Genomic DNA, 27,091 nt, shown 5'->3' with positions numbered 1-27,091 from the left:
AAAGATTTGGAGCTAACGTTATAAGGAATTAATATATTATTCGTTATTTATATATATATATATATACATATATATACATATTCGAACATAAATAACCTTATAATAATAATTTATTACTTTAATATGGAATTTTTATTCTATTTAGAAGGAAATATTTTCTTACTTTTAACTTCATGTTTAACAAAAAATAAGATTTATTTTCATGGGAAAAAAACTGGTTCTGAGATATTGGTGCTTTCATATTGTTAATATAATGGTAGACAGAAAAAAAGGTACAGAAAAAAAGGTCCCTGGAAAAAAAGGTACGGAAAAAAGGGTCCCTGGAAAAAAGGTCCCGGAAAAAAAGGTCCCGGCCAAAAAGGTACCTCCATAGGGAAAATCTGTAGGGATATTTCTCCTCTCGCTTTCTGGGCAGCATGAAAGCTTCTCGATGTTTCAATGAATATTCTTTTTATCTATAATAATTCAGATTAGATCATTGAGGAAAGGAGAAGGGAAGGGGGGGGGGACTTATGGGCTGGTTGTATTACGCATTTTTTTTTCTTAAATTTTATTTCATTTATTTATTCTTCTTTGATTATTTTTTAAAGCGGGAAGATATTATTTAAATTTTTCAATTATGTTTTACTTTTTATTTCTAATTTTTTTAAGTAAAAAATGTGTTATTTTCTATTTTAAATTATATTTTGTGAAGAAGTTGCTAATGTGAGGCTTAAGGTAGCCAATCGGGGAAGTTGGGAGGATTTATGTGTTGGATGTTTATTCGTGATTGGAGGTGAAAGTATTGGTCCTTTTTAATTAATTGAAAACGCGCGACACGAAAAAAGAATTAAAAAAAAAAAGAATGCACGGAACAGAAAAAAGCGCTTCAATCTAATCTTCTCATTTCAAATATTTTCCCCTACAGAATTTTCCCTACACAGGTCCCTTTCTTACAGGCACCTTTTTTTTCCGGTACCTTTTTTTCCTAGAACCGTTAATAATATACTTTATGTCAATAAATCTAGTTTTGCTTATGTGCAGGGTTCGCCAAGTGGGCCCACTTTGAAAAAACCCGGGCGAGTTTTACTGGGTGGGCCCACCTTAGTGGGTCTTTTCACAAATTGTTTTTTTTTTTAAATTTGGTTGAAAAAGAAGTATTTCCTAATTACTATCATTGGACACATGGTGGAAGATAACAAATATTTTAGAAATGTGCATTAGGCACATGGATGGGCTAATGAAAAAAACTACTTGATGCCCCAATGACCAAATGATACTAGGTGGAGTTCATATTGTGACCGCGCAAAAACTTTTGCCAATAATTACCATTAATATCAAGAGATTGCTCTTGAACATCAAAATGAATTTAATAATAATTTGTCAAAAATATTAAATAATGTTGGGCTTTACACTGTAGGATTTTGTAGACACTTTGAATCTGCTGTATCATAATAATGATAAATTAAAAATATATGAACCTTTTTTTAAGTCAACTCTTAACATCTACTGATATTTTTTAACTGTTTGAAAAAAGTTTTATCACCATTAAAAAACAGTTAAAAATACAAATATTACTCTTAAGAATTTTTAAATATTATTTTTAAGATTTCATTTGAATACAATTTATTTTGTTTCTTTTAATCATGTTTAAAAATATTGAAAACACACGAGAAAAAAAATTCTATTAAGTGATACGTTAAACAACAATTAACAAATTTGAAGTTTTATTTTCTGGTTTTAAAAAAAAATAAGCAAAAACTTTTTAACTATGCTTTTTTATTGTTTTTTGAAATTATAAAGTTAAAATTTATCTAAAAATGCAGTCATTTCTTCTGAGGTTAAATATTTGGAAAATGGGACAAGTAGGTGATACTCTTTATAATTATACGTAATTTTAATTTCACTTTTTATTAATCGTATTATAAAAACATGGAAGATCAAAATATTTATTGCTGTTTAATTTTATTAGAGGTAAAAGTCAGATGAAATTTTAGTTTTTACTTATACAACACTAATAAATGAAAATATTTTCACAATAAAATTGTAAAGTTTATGAGCACTAAATGAAAAAACCCAATTTTCCCCGGGTTTTTTCAATAAAACCCGGGCGGGTTGGGTTTTTTCAAAAATCCCCGGGTTTTTTCAAACCCTGCTTATGTGTAAAAGTTTTTGTATAAAAGTTGACTTATAAATAAACAATATTCCTAATATTGTCTTCAAATACTGAAACTTTGTAAAGAAATATTGTTTATAAAATTTGATAATAAATTAAATTAACCATGTGAGTTAAAAGTAAAATGCTAATCAGGATGAAGGACAAGATTGGGACCAGCTAAAGGCCATTTGGGGAAGAAAAAAAAACTATTTTTATGCCTTCTAAGTAGGTTTTTTTCCACATTTTTTCATTTCTAAATATTATTTTTTTTTTAAATTATTAAATCAAAATGCTCTCTTGAAACTGTAAACTTAGTTTTATAAATTAACTTTTTATACAAAATTATATAATGCGAAACATAGTTCATTAATCTTATTTTTGCAAACGAAATTTAATGAATAAAATAAGTGGAAAAAATGAACTATGCGATTAAATTTTTTTAAAAATGTCAATACATTACTCATCTAAAAAAAACAAATCATGTGTGATATGCATACAGATTCCGCTTATAGCATATAATTTATTTAGATTGTAAACTAAAGGGGCGCAGAGTATGTCAAATCACGCGACCAAGATTCGGAAGAAGTTCAGGAAGCCCTTACGCAATTTTCTGTCAGATTAAAAAAAATAAAAAAATAACAAAATTTCTAACTGTAATAAAAGGGTACCTTTAGCCATTGCAATCCCACAATTTACTATTAACAATTTTAATTAACAAGCACTTCTGCACGCTCATTAAAATCTCAATTAATACACTTGGAATGAACAAGAAATGCTTAATACGAAAGAAAACAATGCTTAAAATTCATTATTTCCCTTTCAAAAGCTAAAAATATAATAAAAATAAAATTATTTTTGGTACATTCTAAGATGTACAGAGAACTGATGCATTTAAAAGTAGAAATAAACATGCCACATGCTACAAAAGGTATAAGCATTTCATTCCATGAATGTGTGCATTGCTTCTAGAAATTCCAATTCTTAATGTGTCTATTGATAATTCAAATCTAATCACCTGACATATTATGTTTTACATTTTACAAAGAATCATTTCATTAACTTCCATCATTATATAATTAATTATACATTTAGAAAAGGCAGAAATAAGACTGAAATAGTTATTCTCATAAGCAGTTCTTTTATGGTCCTTTGATAATAATCAATCAATTTTTTTTAGTTTACTATATCATACTTATATGTTTAGTATATATTTAAAAAACACACTTATCTCTTTCTGAGACTAGTTCGTTTCCTTTAAAAATCCGAAAGATGAATAGAAACAAATTTTTTATAAACTCGATCGCGCGCGCGGATTTTAGCGAATTCAGATTGAAATTACTAATAAATGAATATTTGGTAATTATAATTTTATTTGTATGTGATGAATAATAAAATGTGCAACAAAATAACTACAATGGTCCTAAATGTTTAAAATATGAATAGAATAAAGTTATATTGTAAAAATATTATAGTGAAAGTAATTTTATTACATTTTTTAATAAGGAATTTTTTTTAGATTAATATTTTATTTAGAGTAAGAAATCTGATAAGTAAAGCGGAGCTATAGTTTTATTTCTCCATAGGTATACAATTTAATATTTTGTAATAAAACATTTTAATATTTTTCGTCACTACAGTTTTTTCTTTTTCTTTTTCTGATCTTTTTCTTTTTCTGTCACTACAGTGCGAACTCGAACTTTGTTTTCCAATCTAACAAAGAAATAAAAAGTACTCTTTATTTTTTACCATGTGTAGAGAAAACATAGTTTTGCATTTAAATTTGTTCAAATAGTATTTTTTTTTAATATATTACCGAAAAGTTTTCAATTTTGGGTGTACTTTAAAACTATTTTTTTTCGAACAACTCTCACGCGATAGTATAAAATACTCTTCGAAATAGATTATTTGACAAGTAATTTATAATACAAATACCAATAAATTTCTATTCAATAACTAATAATCCAAAGGCCATTTAGTTTCATTTTGCGAATTGTTTAAATAAACGTTTGATTTTTACAACTAAATTTCTTTGAATAAATCAGGATTTTTTTTTTAATCTAAATGTTTATGAATACAATCTGTGACAATAAAATTTTTCTTATTGTCGCAATTCATTATATTTAAGGTTTTTAGTTCGTTTTTACTTCAAAAAGAGATGGGGGACAGTGGGCTAGTTTTCACTTCAGGAGACGTCTGTTCTTGAACCAATTAGTGACGCTCCTCCAGATGTGTCGCCACGACTTCCTAGGGGTGGGGGGAGTTTTTCGCTTTTTCCAGCATTGCTAGTGGTCAAGATCTCCATAGGTTAAAAGATAACCTCCAACCATCGTAGAACTCATTGCTTTTTAAAGTTTTGGACTGGTAACACGACTTAAATCGCAAGCTATAACGACCTTTAACCACTACGATTATTAATCCAGTGAAAATGTAAGTAGCATTTTTATATCAATTATTTTGTTTCAAACTTTAAATCTTAACTTATCATAATTATATTAAATTATCATAACTAATTACAAATTTTTATTAAAAGAACATTACAAACTTTTAAGTTATTTGCTATAAGAATTATTCTTTTACAAAGTTTTAGGTTTTGAATTAAAAATTAAAGCTTTAGTTTCATTTTTCCTTTGATATAACGAAGTATTTTTCATATCATTTTCTAAGCTGTTTTAAACAATGTGTTTAAAATTTTTGTTTCTTTTAGAGTTAATACTTTATTTTTAATGTTTTTGCATAAATCAAGAAATAAAACTTTTTGAATAGGAGGAAAGTGAATTTTTCCAATATTATTCAAATTAAAATATGAGTACTGTTAATGTATTTCACATTATACTTTGTTTTATAACAGGAAGGTGATTATTAACATTCACTTCTTACTTTATTGTTATTTCCTTAATTTCAGATTTAGTTTTTCGACAAACCTTGAAGTTAATTTCCTTGAAGTTTTCATACATTATTTTTTATAAAATTATATTTGAACATTTTGAAAGAAAAACATCTCTTTATTTAATTATTTTAAGTTATGATTAAAAAATACTTGCCTTATTTAAAAGCGAATTTCAAATCTTAAAATATTTTTTTCCTTTTTTAATAGTTAATTTATTAAAGAAAACAACAACTTGATACTTATTATGTTTATTTAAATCATAATTATTTATAAAGAAAATGATCGATACCTTAATATTTACTATAAAATCGATAATCATACATGGATAACCAATAAATTTCAAAGAAAAAGATTTTGCATTTGCTTATACACTTTGGAGAAAAAATAAATATTGGACTTAATTCTGTTCCTAAAAAATAAATTTAAATTAAGCATCATAATTTACTTTTAATACTCTATTGAAAATTCATATATTAATTTCATAATAACTCTGATGAATATTGTGATTTACCAATTTTGTAAAAATTCTATTTTTCAGCCCATCTATTTTGCGTTATAATCTTTTGGGTTAAAAGATGAGCCGTTCTTCTCAAACGTAAGTGTATTTTTTTTTTTTTTTTTTTTTTTTTTTTTTTTTTTTTTTTTTTTTTTTTTTTTTNTTTTTTTTTTTTTTTTTTTTTGTATTTTTAATTTTGCAATGTTCGAAGCTTCTTAATTTTATAAAATTTATAAATTCTTTATTATTCATTTCTTCTACTTTTTTTAAAATTTGAAATATTATTATCCTACAGTAAACTAACCTAACCAGAATCTTATTCTTATGATTTTTGATTGAAAATGTTATGACTTTTGATATAAGTAGAATATTTTTAAAAATTTTTGATTAGTCGTAAATTCTGAATTGTTACAAAATTTCAATGTTTAAAGTTTAAATTTCCACTTGATTATTATTAAATATTGTCTAGCCATCACTAAACAATGAATCTAAATAATGATTTGATAAAAGTATTTTCCTAATTTAATGCTGAATTCTTTAATCCGGATCCTAAATTATGAAAATGCTCACATCAAATTATTATTTATTTTTATCTAATTAGTAAAATGTCGTTTCCCATAGTCGGTTTTGTTTGAAAAATTTTGCATTGTGCATTTGAGATGTTTTGTTTTCAGATCAATATTATCAACTATTTTTCCCGAGTCTATTCTGTGACTAGTTTGAGTAATACTGAAAAATAGTAAAATTTCTGTTCGCATGCAACTTCTGAACATTTTATTTTTCTTTAAAATATTCATAATTATATAAACTTTTTTTTCTCTCATTGAAAACTAAAGTTTTTCATGTCTATTTTATCAGGTCTATTCGTATTAGTAATAGCATAGTTTTACATTAATTTACATTATATTTATATTCATATTTGACCAATGCACTTTTCATATAGCATACATGATTCATTTTCTATGAATGTTAATAGCTTATGAAGAGTTATGTTAAAAAAAAATTTATAAATGTTATTTTAAGCTAAATTTAACAAAATGGCTTCACTATGTACACAGAGTTGTTCATTTATCATTTTTTTTTCCAGATAATTTTTTCAATAAATTTTTTAAAAATAAATTTTAAAAGCTTTAATGGCTTAATTACACAGTTCTGTTCTGATTTTTTTTCTTTATAATGACATCAAAATTAAGGAAATTAGATTGCATCTGAAAAAAAATATAGATATTATTAACATACGAGCAATCATCTGTAGTTATGCCATTTTGTTAAATTAAATCAAATTTCAAACTCTATCCCTTATCTTAGTTTTGGTACAAAAAATTTATGAAAATTAATTTAGTCGTTTTTTGACAAACACTTTTACACAATATTTTCCTTAATTAATCTTCGCAATGTCTCAACAATATTTGACTATTTCAATCAGAATGAGACAAAAGCTTACAACACACGTCGATCGGGGGAATATGCTTCCAATTTGGTTCCTTTTCACAGAGGGTTTAATTCTGGAATAAAATTCTTCTCTGTAGATTAATCAAAAGTAGTTAGTGGCAGAAAATTTATGTAGTCAATTATTGTACATTCGCACTTTACGTAATATCTTAAATGATTTTAAACCATTTGCGTTTTTACTATCAGACTTTCAGTTAGGGAAGAAAAAAAATCATTTGTTTATTTGTTTATTTCAGTATAATCATATTCATGTTGCTGTTAATTGTTTGATTTAAACCCTGATGAAATGTTTATTTTTTATCAAGTTGCAAATCGTATATATATATATATATATATGGATATGGATATATATAATTTCCTAATTNTATATATATATATATATATTATAGTGAACGAAATGTTCGGTCCCGTGCCTTGCTATACACGTATATTGTTATTTTTTGTGGATATAGTGAACTAAAAAAGTGAGGAAGTTGGATACTATGAACTTTTTTCTGTCTTAGACTAATATTTTTTAAAAATTTTGAAATATCCACTTCAAAATAAATACTGATTTTGAAATCCATCTATAAAGTGAAATGTAGCGATAAGCATTTTTTCTTGTTTGCTTCTTTTATCTCACTTTTCTATTCCTAAACAAAGGCCAACCCAGGCAGATGTATGGACAATTTTCCCTGCATCAGTCAAAGATTACTAATTTTTATTTTGCACGCAAGATAACTGTTTGATGAAGAGTAGTAAAAAATAAGAGCAAGTTAACACATTTTTTGTTACTACGTATTCATTTTCAGTCATTATTTGTCATTTATTTAAATAATGTATAAATAAAAAGAAGGAGTTCGGAACCATTAGTTAAAATTGTTTTCGGAGCGGATATAGTGAACTCCCGGTTATAGTGAACCGAAATTTCGGTCCCTTGAAGGTTCACTATAGCTGGGTTTGACTGTATATATATGAATTAAATCAGCAGTAAAACACAAATAAAAGATTAACTGAAACATGTGAAACAACTGATGACAAATAAAATATTAGTTGAAAGCGTTACTGATATTTATAAAGAATTTCGTTAGGGTGGTCTTCTTTAAATTATGTTCAATAGATAAAGTTTAGATTTCTCTAAAATTTGGGTAATATGATAATCTCACTTTTAGAATTTTGTGTGTAACATCGAAAAAGGCATCACCCTGGATAACTTGTGTTTAATCGGATTGTCGATCCTAATTGTTGTTAAGGGTAATCTCAAATATGTTTAATTAGTGCTAACTAATTAAGTAAAAAATCAGATACAAAAACATACTATCTCTGAATAAATACGTATTTTTGACACTCAAAATACAGGGAAGGGGCCTCTATTTGGAAAATTTTGATTATTTGCAAAATTAATAATAATAAATAAATTATAAATTATTAATTTAATAAAGCAATAAATATTTGCAAAATTCATTGTAAATTTCTTGTATAAATTGCTTGTAATTGTAACAAAATACAGCCAAACTTTAGAAAAGTTGAAATCTAAAAATATAATATCTTTGAAACTTTTCATTTCATTATTCTTCTATTTCTGCTTAAATTTTGCATTTTGTTATTTAATGATGAACTTAAAATAATGCAAGCTGTTTTCGATTTTTCAATTAATATTTAATTAAAAAGAAACTAAATAACTATTCAAACTATTTCGGTCAAATAATCCCTATGTCCAAAAAATACAGCTGCTGAATAGTTTTACAAAAAAAATGGAATAAAAAAATTTACTTTTAAATTATGAAATTTTCCATTAGCATAACATTAATTCTCTAATTTGAACTTAATTTTTTCTGTGGAGACAAATTGGTCAAACCATAATTCGAAATTGAAATAATGTTATATTGTCATTACGCTTCAAAAAATTTTCACTTTTAAGGTACAACAATCTCATTAAATTATTCGAGAAATATAAATAAAAAAACTGATAAGAAAAAATCAATTTGGAAGGAATTACATCCCTAAGAATAAAAATAATTTTTTTCTTCTTTTAATCTGTCATGCTTTCTTCATCTATGATGTGCATTTAATAGCAGTAATTGTAGTTGAAGCAAATAGTGGGTAGGAGTGTGTCGCATCTATACTTTAAACTACCAATATTATATGATAAAACTATATGATTGTGAACTTCAAATTTGAAGAAATAGTACATTAAAAATAGTTCAAGAAAACATTTTACTTTTTTAAAAGAGCTCGCTGTAATAAATTGTCAAGAAGTAATTCATTAAACTTTAAACGTGGATATAATCATTCAATAACACTTAGTGATAAAAGAAAATTAGTTGTTTCCATTATTTTATCGAAATAAAATACATTTCTTGTTGCCTTAAAGTATCTTTAGTTAGCTTTAAAACTATAAATAGAAATATATATTATTTCTATTTATAGTATTATTAATTTCACTGTATTTGCTACTCAAATACATTATATATTATCCTCCTTATTTAAATAAGTCAGTTTTCCTGCTAAGCAAAATATTTCCAATGGTCTCATTTTCCAATATATTTTGTCTGTAGCACCACCTGGCGCGACGTAAAAAAAGCTGTGAAAGTACAGTTGGATGACGTTAATTTAAGCATAATTTCCAAGCGGAAAAGACTGAGATTAGACCTTTCAAGTCCAGAGATCCACGAAGAAAGTAATAATTTTTCTTCATTACCTTGCCTGGAAAAAAAGTCAGAATCCTCAGAGTCAGAGACCGATTACAAGTCTACCGACGATGATGACGAGTCGTCAAAAAGCGAGTCAGAATCTGAAAGCGACTCAGAATCCTCAGCAACGGACTTTGAAGAAGAGAATAGTATGGATTTTTTGGAAAAAACTGAGGAATCAAAAGACTCTGACGCAGAATCCGTTGATGTTGGAAAGAAGCTTCTGACGTGGTTTGATGAAAATCCCAGCACAACTATAAAAAGCTTCACGGATTTATTAAAATTGCTAAAACCAATGCATCCAGAATTGCCAAGTGATGCTAGAACACTTTTAAGAACTCCAAGAAAACTAGGCATACAGACTATGGGAAATGGTTTGTTTTTTTATTTCGGTATAGAAAATGTGATATTGGAAAAAATTGAAAACAATTGCATAGATAGTTTAACATTATCTTTCAATTTCGACGGTCTTCCGTTATATAAAAGTAACAATGTTCAATTTTGGCCAATTCTTTGTATGATTGAAGAAGATGTTTCCAAAACTCCTTTTCCAGTAGCAATATACTGCGGAAATACAAAACCACCAGTTGAAGAATATTTACAGCAATTTGTGGAAGAAATGAAGCCTTTACTGAGTTCTGGTTTTAAAAAAAACCATAAGCAAATCAGTGTGAAACTAAAATGTTTTATTTGTGATGCGCCGGCAAAAGCATTTATTAAATGTATTAAGCCATTTAATGCTTATAATGGATGTGATCGTTGCGTTCAAAAAGGTAAATGGGAAGGCCGAGTTACCTTTCCCTCCATAGACAAGGTCCTTCGCACGGACAGTTCTTTTAAGAACATGGAGGACAGTCACCACCACAAAAGTGAAAGTCCTTTAATCGAACTAGACATCGGCATGGTATCCTTGTTTCCACAAGACTACATGCACCTGGTGTGTCTTGGAGTGATGAGGAAACTCATAAACATTTGGCTCGGAAAAAACTCCAAATCACATGTTGGACAAATATCTAGGTCCCACATTTCTTCAGTAAATGTCTATTTGGATAGTCTTCGAAATATTTGGCCTACAGATTTTAATAGAAAGCCCCGCTCTTTAAAAGATGTAGATAACTGGAAAGCAACGGAGTTCCGACAATTTTTGCTTTACATAGGACCAGTGTGTTTGAAGTCTGTGCTTTTAAAAGCTCAATATCACCATTTTTTGAAATTCTCTTGCGCAATATTCATACTTTCTTCTTCCTGCTTATGTGAAGACTTATTGGCGAGAGCTTCACAACTGTTAAGATCTTTTGTACGCCAATTTTCCAAACTTTATGGATCTGATCAAATGGTGTATAATGTGCATGCATTGATACACCTTTGTGATGACGTTGAAAAGTTTGGTGCGCTAGACACATTTAGTGCATTTAAATTCGAAAATTATATGGGCACCTTGAAACGTAAAATAAAAAAGAAAAACTTGCCACTGCAGCAAGTCTGTAAAAGGCTTTTGGAGAAAAATGTTCCTAAATTGACAACAACATCTTCTTTCGCTTCTTTTCAAGTTTCATTGAAAAGTTTAAATCCAAATTATTCTGGACAGTCCGTTGGAATCTTAGGGAAGCATTTTTCTCAAGTCAATGGCCCATATAAGTTAAATACAGCATCTGAAAGAGATTGCTTTGTCATCTTAAAAAATGGCGAAGTTTTTAAAATTGAATCCTTTGTTTTAAAAGAAGACAAAGAGATCTTCATGATAGGAAATGTGTACTCTAAAACGAGTAACTTCTTTAACACTCCTATTGAATCTGATTTGTTAAATATTTTGAAAATAAGTAAAAGTAGAGTTAAATTTTGTGCACTTCCCATACATTTTGTTTCTAAGAAATTGTGTATGTTACCATTTAAAAACAGGTTTATCGGTATACCGATTTCTCACACAATTTAAACAACAGCAATAGTATCAAGTTAAATAACTGATTTTTTCAATTAATATTTTGTGAATTTCATATTTTATGTTTGTTTAAATTATTTTATTTGTTTCAATTTTAGTAAACATGTTTATTTTCATGTTTAATACTTCGTATTTAATGTGTTCATTGAATATTTGTTTGTATATTTTGTTTCTATTTATCTATTAGTATTACAATTTGCTCAATCTGTTGCATTCCATTCTAAATACAAAAGTTTTCAATTATTTGGAAAGTATTTGTATTTTGAAAATTGTTTCAAACAGTATGAAAACTTAATTAGAATATGTATGAAGCAAAATTGACTCTGATAAACTAAATTGAATACAAACCATGATTCATTAAACTGACCGAAGCAAATCTTTATAACTAAGAATACTGTTATGAAAATTAGAGTATTGTAAATTGTGCTGTCAAATATTTGCTATTGAAGGCAATTTATGTTTATACGTATTATAAATTATCCAAACATGTTTTTTGATTGAATATGAATATTATTTTTGGTTAGTTGCATATTAATTTTTATCAATCCTGATTTGTTATTTGTAAATATATTTATTACTATTAATTTGTTTTATAAATTTTGCTTTTATTTACTCATTAGTATTACACTTTATTAACTCTGTTGTATTAATTCTAATTACGAAAGTTTTTTTGACAGTATTTTGTATTTTGAAAAATAATTTGTTCCCAAAAGGAAAACTAAATTGGAATATGTATGTAACAAAATTGACTCCGCTAAACTAAATTAAATACAATGGAGCTGAAATGTGTAAATTTTTGACACTAAGAACTATGCTATCAAAATTAGAAGTTCACAAATAGTGGTGTAAAATATTTGCTTTCTTATGAATTTTTTGTTTATTCGCATTAACAATTATCAAGCAATTTTTTTGCTGATTGAAAATGTATATTTTTTGTAAAAGTTGTATATTTAAGGCAACATTTTCATTAATCCTGATTTAGTAATTTAAAAATAAATTTAGTATTATTGATTTGATATTTTGTTTGTATTTATTCATTAGTACCATTTATTAACTCTGTTGTATTCAGTTCTAAATGCTAGAGGGTTTTTTTCCGATCGTATTTTGCAAATTAATTTTTCCCAATACGGAGACTAAAAACTGAAATCTTATATGTATGCAGCAATATTGACTTGGATTGAACTAAATTGAATAAAAAATAATCATTTATCCTTTTGAAAAGTGCAAGTCTTTAAAATTAACAATTCTGACTTCAGAACTAAATTTCCACAAATTGTTCTGTAAAATATCTGCAATAATAGACAATTTATGTTAATCTATATTTATTCGTATCGTATTAACAGTTATCAAGCATTTTTTTAGTGAACATGCATATTGCATATTTAGTGCAACATTTTATCAATTCTCATTTGCTATTTACAAAAAAAAATAGCATTATTAATTTGCTTTCTACAAATTATTTAAAAAAATATTGATATTTTCATAACAGAAATCGTACTGAAATGCCATACATTACATATGGGCAATTTAAACAAAATCAGATACAGGCTCATTTTTATTTTGTTAAAATTTTAAAAACTGCGCAAGTAAAATAAAGTTAAAAATTATCATAAATATTTGATGATTGCCGAAAAGCGATGACAAAATAGGGAAAAATTACAGTAATATTTTTAAGTCTTTGGAAAAAATAAATAAATTAGTTTTTTTCTGAAAACGTAACTAACACTTCAAACCTTAAAAGTTTCAATTTTCTACCCTCCCTGGTGGTTTATTATTTCTAAATGGGTAAAATAAATTTATAAAATTAACTTAGTATTATTAATATTATAGTAATTGTATTTTTCGATAATAAATCAACTTTCAGAAAGAAGTTTTACTTGAAAGAAAAAACAGAAACACTTGAGGTATTGAATAGTAGAGAGTAATTATTTTCATTAATGGTTTTTCGTAATTATTTGATTATTTATTTAGTTTTATGAAAAACTATTGATTTACAGATTGCAAGCTAGTTAGAAATTTATTTTATGGCTGTACACGCATGTAATTATTAATCACTTCTGTTCAATAGCCCATGAATAATTCTTTATGAAAAGTTGTAATTTTTCATATTTTTCATTTTTAAAAAGTTAACTGCTAACTATTTTACAGTTTACTCCAAGGAAAACACTATAATGTGGTAAAGTTTCCAGACGACAAGGATTGCTTAGCTATAGTGGTGAATAAATGGATTTCCTATGTAAATGGCAACTATGTTACCTTATGGCCTCCTTACAAAGATTCTTCGAAACTCAAAAGAGCTATAACAGGGAGAGTGGACCCACAGCCTAATTGGAAGATATTCAAAATTAACATTGTCTTCCAAACTCGTAAGATAATTATTAATCTTTCAATTAATGATTTATTTGATAACTCTATGAGGTTAACACTCTGTTCTGTAATAAAATAACTAAAAGTTTTCTGCCAAATTACATAATTTTTTTTTGTTAAATTAAGAGAAAGATATACATGTAAAAATTACGTATTAATAGCATAGATTTTGCATTTTAATTGACTTCTTTCATTTCACTGACTTTTAACCCACAACTTTTAATCCTTCAAAAAATACAACAGAATAGAGACAAACGCTAGTATGAATTTAATTGTAGAGTCATAACTAAGGGAAATGGAATTCTATGGCATGCATTTTTGAATTAATTTGTTTAATTTTCATTCTACAATAAAGTAAGAATTGAAACATTATAAATATTCTACATTGTTCTTATTTTAATAATTCTTATTTTTTATAATTAAACTTTATCCCTTTTACATTTATAATTACTGTTATCTTCATCATCTTTTGCTACAAATTATTTGATCACTTTCTTTATCGTTATTTAGATATTTCTTCTCTTTATCTCATTCATATTATCATCACCTAAAATAAGTTTTCACGTTTTTTGGTAATTTTTTTTTTTCGGTAAAGAAAAATATTTCTCCCTTTAACTATTTTATGTATTAATTATAAGGAAGTGAGATATCATGAATGCAAATGTTAAGACTTTCAAATATTGTTCAAGTGTAGGTGTATCATAATTTATTTACAAGAAAAAAAAATTCCATATTTGCAGGAAATTATGGTAAGGCTGAGAGTAAGCTGGAAGAGTACAAAATTTATAGCGATGTTGGGGAGTTGTCTGTAGATACTGATGTGAGTATGCAGCCTGTGGATGCAGACATGGAGGATGAATTCAGAATTTACAGTGGAAATGATATGACTCCAAGGCACAACCACGCATCCACACCAAGAGTTTCTGTTGGAAAATGCGATACGTGTGTAGAGATTAAAGGTAATATCTCTATAATTTATAACTTTTTTTCTAAATATTTTTTAAGAAACTTTCCAACTAAAATATCTTGTGATTCGAGTTAATTTCCTTACTTTACATAGATATGTGTTTCATTTGATTTCAAAGTTTACTTAACAGTAACAAGTATATCCAGTATATATTTTTAAAATAACTAAAAATTTCATATTTGAGACTCTAATCTTAATTTCGCAGAAGTTTTCCTTAACCAGTTAGATACTATGTTTTGTCAGTCTCTTATTTTAGCTTAAGAACTGAGTGGTACTATAGAAAAAAAACTATATGAGTTAAAAATCCTTTTTTCTTTTGTATCAGTAGTTGAAGTTTACAAACCATCATGAAAATACTCCCTTTTTTATCATTTATATTTAATTCAAGTTTTTTTAAAATTAATATAGAATGTTCAAAGTGAATATCAAAGCTGCTAGTTTATAAGAACTAAATATTAATTTACTTTATAGAGATACTGAAGAAGCTGATGGAATCCCATGCTCGACTGCACCAAAAATGTGATAACAATTTTCTTGTTATTCAAAAAATGTTTCCCCAACACCAAACAGTCAGTGACTTAGATGAGCCTGCAGCCAGTTTGGATGACTTAAGAACTCTAAATGAAAAGTTACAGAGTGAAGAGTTTTTCGCAGACACAGTATGGTTCTCTCACTATTTAAATTTTTTTTAACCCTATGATACAAATGGGGCACAAATGTGCGTGTGTGTCCCTACCATATTCATTTATTTCTTTTCCTGAGACTGTAATTACGAGCAAAAATATATTTCGTATTTCAGTATTTTTTAATTATAAACTATAGTCAAAATAGTTACTAAGAAAAATTTATTAGATTATCGATATTGTATTTATATTGAAATATAAAATCAACAAAAAGTAGTTTGATGTTTTTTAAATTAATGTTTAAGCGTTTATCAATAATGGGTATTGTAAATTAACAAAATTTCAATGAGGAATAATGGTTTTTCTAAGATCTAAATCACTGAAATTGGAAAGTTATTGTATGAAATGAAAGAAAACCGTGTATTTAAAATTTTGCCTCAACACAGAAAAAGATACCAGTGTCTAATGATGTATTTTATATCCATCAAATATTAAAAGGCTAAATGTAGAATTTTCACTTATTTTGACTTTAATTAATACAAAATAATAAAAAATAGAAAAAAAAGTATTTTAAATAAACATTTAGTCAAAGGGTTAACAGAAGATCTAGTTATAATTAAGTCTAGAAATTAAGTAGTGAGTAATAACATTTCTAAAATGAAATTTATATTTTTAAGGTAAAGTGCTTTCTGATTTAATATAAATAGTATGTGAATAAACTGTTTTCAGTGACCATTTACCTTTTCATTACTTCAGGAAAACATTTAAATTAATGTTTTAAAAAGTATTCGTATTTTGAGATATTAAGGTATCATTAATTCATCTCTTATTTTCTACATTAAATTTTGTTTAGCCAAGTTTTTTATTCTGTAAAATTTATGATCAAAAGTATTGAAAATTCTAATATTTTTGTTACAATGGCTTAAGTGAAAGAGAGAGCAATATTTTAAAAATTAAAAAAAAGAACGTAATTTTACATTTTTTGATGTTATTGTTGTTTTTTAGGCTTTCACTCTTGGATTGCTAGGAGGAAAGGATACCGCTGATGGAGTCAGAAGGATACTCACTAGAATAATCTCAAATAAACTGGCCACTGAAATGAACTGGGTTGGAGGACGTAAAAGGTCCATACAGGAGTTTCCCTCTGTTTTAAAGCTAATTTTAGGTATAGAAAAGCACATATTAACTTTTAAGGAAGCAAATTGAAAATTTCATAATATGTATTTTAATGAAAAATTCATTTTAAAAGAAAAGGGAGCATCATTGCTTCACTTAAAATTTGAGGAGGTATTTTGAAAAAAAGAAAATGTGTTTTATTACTAACTTTTTATGAATTTATTTTTAAATCTTGAATTTAAAATAAACAGCGTGCAGCAGTTACAACGCAAGTTGCTTAGTATGTTTTTTTCCCTGTAAAATGAAATTTTTGAAATTATGAAGCTAATTAATTTTTTTAATGAAAATCCATTAATAAGCTCAATTGTTTCTACAGGATCTCTAAGGAGCAACAAGTTGTTTGAAAAAACTCAGCAAAATGTTGTGGAGGATGTGGTAAAAAGATGGCTAAGATCGGCGGGTGATCGTGATGGTGGAAGATCCAGAAGAATGAAGAGATCAATACAAGCAGAACAACTAGCAGAAGAAAATATTTTGTAGAAATAATAATTAAAAAATTTCTGTTTTTTCATATTTTGCAATCTTATTTCTATATTAAAAAGGAGTATACATTACTTTTCCTATAAAATAAGAAAAATATGAATACAAAGAAGGAAATAATTATTCAATATTTGGAATTCATTCCTTAGCATTATATTAAGCATACTTTTTTTCTTTTTCATTTTTTCGATTTGATTGCTTTTAATCAATGATGTAATCAAAAAGTTAAATACAATGTAAAAAATTTCATTTTTATATTACAATATTGAAGTAAACTAATGTTACTTAACAAAGAAATAAGTATGAATATTATATAAAATAATTTTATAATTCAAACACCAAAACAAGGTTTATCAAAGAAAAAAAAAGTTATTGACAAAAAAAAAAAAAAATTATCGAACACCAAATTAAACTGTTGTGCGATTTTTATGCACTGTAAATGATATATTTTAAAAATAAGTAACGAACATGAAATAAATTTTCTTTTAAATTCATTAATTTAAACAAACTCAATGAATTTGTCAGAATTCTTTAAATGTATTACGAAAAAAAAGAAAAAAATTGCTTAAGGCAGAATTAGCATGCAACATTAATTAAATTTTTAATTAAGAACAATTAAAGAATTTTTCTATTAGAAATAAATCTTTAATAATAAGTGTGTAATTTAGGGCAGCACAATAAATGATAAAGCTGCTATTAGTTGCAATAGCCTAGCATAGAATATTGGCGTTGCAAGCGTTAAATGATACATTAAATGGAAAATAAATGTCTCTCCATTTCCAAAGTTTAAAGCAAATAATAATCTTCAGTTTTACTATCCTTTTTTTCTAACAAAATAGTGAAAATAATTTCTACAATGTATATATATAAATGGAGAGATAACTAAGGTTTCAGAGCTTTTGTTCTGAAAAATTAAATTATAATTTTTCAGGACCAAAGCTGAAAAAAGTATAGTTTACATTTCAAGTATGTAACTTTGAAAGAGAAAAATTAAACCTTGAAAATAAATACATGTAACTAGTCTAATAATTATTCTAATACATATATATATAGACAAGCGAGAGAGTTACGCATCTTTTACTTAAAGACTTATTAATCATATTTTTCAAAGCCTAGTCTTCATAAATATAAAGCACGCAATAAAAAAGCTCCAGTGAAATAAAATTGTAAGGAAAAAAAAATAAGCAAAATATTAAAAAAAACGAGAATTAAAGGTGGCAAGGATGGGGGATTTACGGTTGTGACGGCATTCTATATTTGCCGATTTTGGGAAAATGTCATTATAATTCCGGCAATTAAATTAAAAGCTACTGATGACATAAATTTGTTAAAGGTATGCTTATGGCAATTCTATATCACGTTCTTGCCGGAGCAAAATAAACGTCGGTTCAATATTGGCAGTAAAGGTAAAGGTGGTTTTCAATCAGTCCCTAATGAAGGTCCGTTCTTGGCAATTAAGGTAAAGAAACCAGCCGTTGCAAAAATTGTCTATAAAATAAATAGGCATTTATGGTAATACTAAGGGAGATTGAAAGCATTTTCGGCAAATAAAAACGCCATTGTTGGATTTGGATTTATCTTTCGGCATCGGTTAGGCAATTATGTAAAAATGTATAATTGATGCTGAACTAATGCAGGGCCCGTAACGGATGCCGAAAATTTTGCCAGAAATGCCATGCACTGGCCCTCATTCTGGCCCAGATTTCACTTTATTAACGGAACCGATACGGCAATGAAAAGCCCGCCGTAATGGCACTTTAGGTGAGCCGGCATTGTCCCTTCACTAGCCCTAAAGTCGTGTGCTTGTTGGGTCAGTTCTCAAAGCTAGCAGACAACTATCATTAAATCTGCTCAAACAACACACCATCTTCATTGGAATGTTCAAATGTATAATAAAAAAAAGGCTTATTCTCTTAAGATGTCGCAAATGTCAACGTTTAGAACATCATCAGGATGACTGCCCCAACGAAGAAATGTGCGAGAAATGTGGCTATGTGGGCCACTCTATCCAACAATGTCAAGAACATTTCGATTACTGCATCAATTGTCATGAAAGCAACGACAAGCACAACCTAAACATAGATTGCAACCACAAAGCTTCCAGTGCCACTTGCCCTACCTACCTCCAAAAACTACAACAACTTCGGAAAGAAAATTCTAGTCTCCCATCGACGACAATCCACAGATGTCGCAACTGCCAAAATTTTGGACATCATGAAAGCAACTGCAACGATACCAAANTTTGTTTATATATATATATTTAAACAAGACTAATGATGTTTAAATTTGTTTTATTTCACGTCTAAAAGTTTTGCAAAAGTACGAATGCTTTGATAGTTTTATATTCTAATATTTGCTACACTAACAATACTCAAAACATTGTAATTCTTAAATACAACTTATTTCATTATGTCATTAAAAAGTTAATCATGAAGTCTGCAAAAACCGTATATTAAAATATAAAAGATAAACACTTACTCGACTATTAACAGTTATTTGATAACTGTCTCGTTATCCATTAATCTATGTTTCTTTTCTTCACTTTTCGGAAACATAAAAACTGATACTTTAGGCGCTATTTCTAGTTCCCTTTACATTTTGGAACTACACATGCATATGGCATTGTTGAAAGTTGTAAAATAATGCTATATGTATTTTTGATAGTGGTTTGTAACGACATATCCGACAAGCAAACGGGACTGCTGTTGACAAATATTTGAAATTGGCGGCTAATCGCTTATCAGCTATACACCACTGTTTGTGACGTCATTAAAAGACCTTGGTGATCTCAACACCCTTATTTTTTGGTGGCTATGGTCATATATGCTGAAATGCACAGAGTACTTAGTGATTGCTTCTGACAAGCTGAAGACCATGCTGCTTAGTGTGAATGCAATTTACATATTATTTCTTCTTCATCTCTTTTGTATATTGTTTCATTTCTTAAAAGGAACTGATTCTGTTCATTCCAGTTTTAACAATTCAGTCCCTAGGTACAACACAATAAAATTAAAAAAATATGGCATGTAAAAGTGTTTACAGTTAGTTGTTCAGATTAACTTATCATACCATTAAGTAGAATACAATTAAAAGTTCGATACATCATCTTAATTTTTAATACTAGTCAATTAGGAAAGAATAGAAATTAAAAAAATAATAATTTACTTTTCAATAAAAATTTTCCTCTTATTTTCTAGCTCCCACAAATCTCACTATAATGCTAGATACTATATGCTAACTGTTAGTGGCTAAGGAAAGGACTATGTCAGGTTATTTTTGTTAGTCGCTAGTTGATGGTCGAGCTATGCTGTTTGTGCCATAGTACAATGCTCTCCCCTATATTTTGAAAACTGGAAGCATGTTAAGTTTAATAGAACAGATCTTCAATTTCTCGTGCTACCCTTCAAATTTTTAATCAAAGGGTTCTGAAATAGCTGATGAGCTCTTCAAACATTTTTCATATGTTTTGATACATCAAATTTCTTCTATGAAAATTTTCATTTTGTTCTAACTCTCTTGTCTAATATTCAGAAGAACTTAATTTGTTAAAGACTTTAATTTTTCTTATGTAAAATAATGTATATAAATGTTTTGTATCAATCATTCAATTTTTTTAGTGCTTCAGATGTAGAATCAGAAAAGGTTGTTCAAGAAGCTTTAGATTATGCTGTTAAAGGTAATGGAATCAAATTTTTATATAATTTAAGTTTTCTAAATATAAAAAATTTTATAAAAAGTGTGCATTTTGTATAATTTTTACTTTGTAATTATATTATTTTTAGTACATTTTTGTAAACAGCAAAGTACTCAGTATAACTCATACATTTTATTTTAATTGTATGTGTTATACTGAGTCAAATTAAATTGGTTTGTGTTTTGTAGTCTACTTTATCTTGAAAACTTTTTTCTGCATTTTTATTTTATATCATCAGGAAAATTTTTAAACAAAATATATTCTTACCCGAGAGTTTCTTTCCAATTTTTGTTATGAATTAATAATTTTTGCTTGTAAGAGTTCAAAGCTTTTGTTAAACTTTGAAATTCTATAGAAAATAATAAGACTATCAAAGAATAAGATTTGTAAGCTATATATAATTAAGCACATGTTACTTTTACGTTAAACTTTATAAAAATAAAATTTAATCAAATTCCTTGAAAAATGTGTTTGCTTTTAGTTTTTATAAAATTGACAAATTTATTTTCTTGAATAAAATGTTTCACTTTTTATTTGCTTAGGTCATACTGTGCTAGTGATAGCTCATTGTTTGAGTACAATCCAAAATATAGATTTCATTGCTGTAGTAAAAAGAGGCCAAATAGTTGAGGTATGCTACAATTAAAGTTATTTTAATAATTTAAAATCTATATTCTTTGTTCTATGTGTAAATATTAAACATAAGTTGGAAAAAAATTTGTGTTATTTAGAAAATATCTGTGTTGATTTTAGTAGTTTCTTAGCATAGGCTAGATGATATTTAATAAAAAATTAACATTTTGTTTAAGCTTTAAAATGCCACTGTAAATATTTTTGTTATTAAACTCACTGCTATAAAAATATTTAGAAGTTTCACGTTAAAAGAATATATTGAAAATTTTTAACGTACTTCTTGAAATTAAGTTTTCCTTTTTTAATTACATGTGTTTCTTTTATTTTTAAAAATATTTAAGAATAGGAGTGTGTAATAACAAGCCATGTTAGAGTGCATGTTTTTTGTAATGCAACTTACAATTTGTAAAAAAATTAAGATGTTTTAGAAATAGTCTTTTTTTCTAATAATAATAAAACAGGATAAATATTTAAAAGATTATAATTAGATTGACTCTTTCACTAAAAATAAAAATAGAACTTTTAAAGAAATGATGATTAAATTATGAATATTATACTGTAAATGGTGATTCAACTCGTTAATTTTTTTTTTCATTTTATTGTAACTACTTCTTTTCAGAAATAAGTGCTTCCATTATTCTAACAAGATGTTTAGCTTTTGGATAATTTAATTATAGTTTTTATTTTTTATTCATAAAGTGCTGTTAATATCCTTAGATAATTATGTTTCAGAATTTGGTCATTTTTAAGGTTCCCGTGAATAATTTCATTTCAAACTTTTTTTCAAAATTAATTTCAAACTTTTAATTTTAAAATTCTTAAAATTCTTTTTTTTTTTTTGGCGTTAAGATTTTTATTCATCTTTGAAAAATATCTTATAATAAGAATAATTATACTAATAAATATGATAGCTCAAAATTAATTCCCTTCCTAAACTTATTTCAAAAATTTTAAATTTATCTTAAAAATTTTAATTTTCTGGAAAAAAGCATTACCTCTTGTGTATTGTAAGTTTCTTTACATTTTGTTTGGATATTAGACAACTAATATAACTACATTTCAAAGAAATTTTTCAAAATTATTTTCAATTCAATACTTAGATATTTGAAGAAACTACAAGAAGTGAGCTAACCACACATGAATAAATGTGTGTAAAATTTATTATTCCATTGAAATTTATAATGCATGTTATCAAATTTCAAGTTTGCTGGAGAAATGAAGTTACCAAAGCAGCAATAGCTATGCATAATGAATTTTCATCTTTTTCTACAGCATTTAAATTTTTCAAAATACATATTCGCTGTTTATGATCTTAAAATGGAATTGTGTGGGAAACAATTTTCAATATTTCTTTCATTTTAAAAGAAGTTAGTCTTCCTTAGAAGGTAATCCTTCTTAGTTAGCTCAGTTATTTATTTTTTTCCAAAATATAATTTCTATAAAAATAAAAAGATATTCAGAAATAATATTATAAAACATTTTTAGTATCATTTTACCATGTACCATTTTAAGAATAAATATATATAAGGTAGTTCAGATATAGATTTTTCTTTGAAAAATTGTCAAAAAATTAAGTTAGTTTAAAAAAGAAGCTCTTATTAACAAAGCTTTACTTTCAGTGATCTGAATTTTCAGACAAAATAATTTTTTTTAAATTTATATACATTTTAAACAATTTATTATCTATTTATGTTAATTTATTGTGTTCATTTCTGTAGATTGGAAATCATAGTAGTTTGTCAAAAAAAAGGTCTTTATTGGAATTTGGTGAAGCAACAATATAAAGAAGAAGTGTGATTTAAATCAAAGTTTTGTGTGTAGTAAATTATTTATACCATCATATTTATTACATTTTTCTAAATTGCATAATATATTAGTTTTACTAATATCTGAATTTTCAGACAAAATAATTTTTTAAAAATTTATATACATTTTAAACAATTTATTATCTATTTATGTTAATTTATTGTGTTCATTTCTGTAGATTGGAAATCATAGTAGTTTGTCAAAAAAGAAAGGTCTTTATTGGAATTTAGTGAAGCAACAATATAAAGAAAAAGTGTGATTTAAATCAAAGTTTTGTGTGTAGTAAATTATTTATATCATCATATTTATTGCATTTTTGTAAATTGCATAATATATATTAGTTTTCCTAAAAATTACATTTAAAGTATCTTTGGGAGAAGGTCTTATGTGATATAAAAAGTTTGCAGAATTGTTTTAGAAAATTGGATTTTTTTTCCTTAAAAATATAAAATAAGTAAATAAATACAACTACTTTTCATTAAGCTAATGATTTTATTAACACCTTAATCAGAGCTAAAGGCTTTAAAGTTATAAATGTTTTATAGCATAACCTCCCTATAAGATATTAAAATTGTTTGCACGCAATAAATTTTTTTTGTTTGTTTGGCAGTCAAAGAACTAGTTAATTTCATAATCTCAGATGTTTATTTTTCAGAAGGTACTTTTGGTGAAAATAATTTTTTTAAATGTTAAATGCTAGTTGAANATTGTCTCGCATATTTTTTAAGTACTTTAATTCTAATTTCTAATCTTCTTCTGACAATTCTAATTTGAAATTAATTTAAAGGCATTTTTTATGCAAAATACAATATTCTATTTCCTTATCAACAATAATCTTTATTGGATTTTGTTTCTAGTGAAATGTTCTCTGAAAATAAGTCACTGGCAGTCAAGAACTTATAATTAATTGTTAGATTTTTTTAAAAGCCAATGAGCTAATTGTTTTTTCTCACAATTGTAAAAAAAAATTTTAATTTGATTGTTTAAAATTTTATTATTGATTAAAATTATTTTTGCTGGATACAAAAACTTTTTGAACTATAATTATTTATGTACTTTGGGATTAGCCTGTTGATCATTTTCACCAAACCCAATATTAACACCAAAAATTAGCTTCTGCACCTGTAACCCCAAATTTTATCACATTTGCTGCGTAATCCTTGACTACCCTAGTTAGTTTGTTGAAATATACTGTTTTTTTCTTTTCTTACTCCGCTGCAAAATGATTCGAATTTAGGATTTATCTAGCACCGAAGAAAGTCAAGTAGCATATTTTCAATTCGTTGAATTCAATGTGTAATTTTAAAAAAAATTGATGTTTCTACTTTGTTCTGATTCCTTCTAATGCCCTTTTTTTTATTTTTTATTTTTCCACTTACATTTTTTGTTGTTATCATTTTATTATTATTATTTGATAAATTTAATGTGTTTAGAATATTTATTTTGGAAATTGCTTTTCAGTATGATCGCTCCACAAGACTTACGCATTTTCGCTAGCATTGACTGGTCGACGGGATAATCCCTACGCAAAAGGCCTCGAAGCTTTTGAAACAATGAAGAACTTTCTGCATTCACATGAAAGTGAATCTATTTAAAATCTTGTAAAAATAATTGCTTGTGTTGAGAGTGTTTGAACAGCTAAGATTTTCGAATTATTTAACTATCTAAATGAATGCTTTTATTCATCTTTCTATTGTTTATATGTTGTATTGCAAATGTTTTTACAGTAAATACATAAATTTTTTAATTGAATTTTTTTTCTTATTGTAAATTTATTAATTTGTTTTCAAATTCATTACTTGAAATTTTATGTTGACCCTCCTTTGTTGTTTTCTCCTATTTTTTCATTCACAATGAAAACTACAACAATCAAGATCAAGGGTCAACTATAATTACTATTAGTTAGAATGCACTCTTGATATCAGATTTGTAACTGCCAAAAAATATTGGTGAAATTATTTTTTCATATTGCTGGAAACACTTTTTATACTTCAATTTTCCTCTAGAGATTTTAAATCACTTAAAAATATTTTTTACTTTAATGCATATCTCCATTTTGAAGTAACATGCCTTCTCACTTAGACTGTTCACTTCCATTTAACTGTCATGACTTAGACGCTAGTTGCCATAACTCTCGTTATGTCTGAATGAATGCTATGTTCTACCTATCCAGCACAGTTATTTATTTTTTGGGGCTATTCATGAAATTTTTTGAGCACATTTTGTAAACCAGGTCAGTTTGGTCAGTAAAGAACCCATTGAAATTTAAAACACTTTGATATTTTGTCAAAAAGGTTGCATTTCTTGTATGATATGATTAAAAATCTGGTTTATTTATAATCAAACTATTGATGTTGTGCTGTTGATTTTTTTTTTAATATATATTTAAAGAGCTGTTTTAAAAATTTGTTTAAATATTTTAATTACCAATGTTTGAATATCAGTATTAAATATTTTTGTTCAAACTTTTCCTTGTATATTTATGTATAAAAATTAAAGTATGTTATTTTTGTAGAATTCATATTTTTTATATGCATTCCTTTTTCATTACTTTAATTTTAAAACCTTCTAAGAATTAATCAGATTAATGCCGCCATATAAGCGGCGTGACACTTTTACTTATTGGGCCCAATACCATGCACACGGTGGAAAAAAACATATTTTTTCATACTTATTGTTTATTTATTTAGTTATACAAAGTTATAGTTAAAAAATGAATATATATTTATTATTGAAATTTTCCCATGAAATGTGTTTCGAAGCTTACAATTTAATGGTAAGATTTAACTTACTAGATAATGACTTTAAAAAGCAGTATTAATTAAATATTCACCAACGAATCATAGCAAGTATTCACATTAAACTCCATTTTTAAAATGTAATATGTTATTTATTATTTGTTGTTGTTTTAATCAATTAAAATATATTTCAAAGTTTTGATCAATCAGCAGTAACTCTATCACACATTAACTTAGTAAACATTAGTTTTATATTCCTTCAGTATTAAAAAGCAATTCCAGAATTCACATTGACCGAATTTATAACTGATGTGTTTATTTTTTATTAGTATTTAATAATTTTTATTAAATTTATGATGCTAGTCAAGAAGTTTTAATTACACGAGTAATGGATTGTTATTTTTTATACTAAAATTCATAGAATGAAAATAATTTTTTTGGTACTTTATGATTAAATTCATCTATTTTATTTATCATTTTAACAAAATTACTGTCACCTAAAAGAATAAAACAGTTGAATTTACTTGGGCCTAGTGAATTTCTATTGGCAACTTGATTGCCTGCGCTGGAGGAATGGAAAAGTACTTTCTTTTAGGGATAATTTTTTATTTAATAGTGTAAAACATTTTCAATGTTGCTAATACAAATGCAATAACTAACTAAAATTGCCTTTGTGACAAACTATTAATAAGCATTGTGCTTATATTACTACTTAACTTTTTAGGTACTACACTACTAAGTACGAAGGTATATACTACTTATTTAAAATTTCTTTAGATACTGTAAAATCTTTTTTTATAAACCTTGTGGATTGATAAGAATACATCTTCTATGATTAAAAAATTATTATTATATCTAATAATATATGTTGACAGTAATTTGTGAGTTTTGAGATCATGTACTATAATCACGTAATTATCACGTACTATATGTATAGAAAAAGAGCAAAGGGGTGAATGATGAATATTTTCGATTGTGATTTAGTATCATTTCTGAATATTGAAGACATCTGATTATGAAAAAT

General features: G+C 26.4%; 2 protein-coding genes across 3 annotated transcripts; both read left to right on the top strand.

Moving 5' to 3' along the window:
• Positions 1-3,841: 3,841 nt before the first annotated feature.
• LOC107450402 (uncharacterized) lies at positions 3,842-17,227 on the top strand. The gene is made up of 7 exons (XM_016066183.3): positions 3,842-4,564; positions 5,563-5,619; positions 13,732-13,949; positions 14,691-14,909; positions 15,389-15,576; positions 16,546-16,705; positions 17,033-17,227. The coding sequence occupies exons 2-7, from the start codon at positions 5,600-5,602 to the stop codon at positions 17,194-17,196; spliced, it is 969 nt and encodes a 322-aa protein (XP_015921669.2). The 5' UTR covers positions 3,842-4,564; positions 5,563-5,599; the 3' UTR covers positions 17,197-17,227.
• A 2,216-nt stretch (positions 17,228-19,443) lies between these two features.
• LOC107440777 (mitochondrial potassium channel ATP-binding subunit) lies at positions 19,444-25,846 on the top strand. Of its 2 annotated transcripts, none has more exons than XM_071186063.1 (4): positions 19,444-20,872; positions 21,433-21,521; positions 23,508-23,604; positions 24,791-25,846. In XM_071186063.1, exons 1-3 carry the CDS (start codon positions 20,773-20,775, stop codon positions 23,586-23,588), a joined length of 270 nt encoding a protein of 89 aa, XP_071042164.1. In that variant the 5' UTR covers positions 19,444-20,772; the 3' UTR covers positions 23,589-23,604; positions 24,791-25,846. The 2 variants fall into 2 exon arrangements, with proteins under 2 accessions (XP_071042164.1, XP_071042165.1); XM_071186064.1 differs by lacking the exon at positions 23,508-23,604 and adding an exon at positions 23,242-23,336.
• The last annotated feature ends 1,245 nt before the right edge of the window (positions 25,847-27,091 follow it).

Source organism: Parasteatoda tepidariorum, chromosome 10, assembly GCF_043381705.1.
Source record: "Parasteatoda tepidariorum isolate YZ-2023 chromosome 10, CAS_Ptep_4.0, whole genome shotgun sequence".
In the NCBI taxonomy this organism is placed as follows: domain Eukaryota; kingdom Metazoa; phylum Arthropoda; class Arachnida; order Araneae; family Theridiidae; genus Parasteatoda; species Parasteatoda tepidariorum.
Note: the sequence above shows the minus strand (reverse complement) of the source record. Positions and strands in the feature narration are given on the sequence as shown.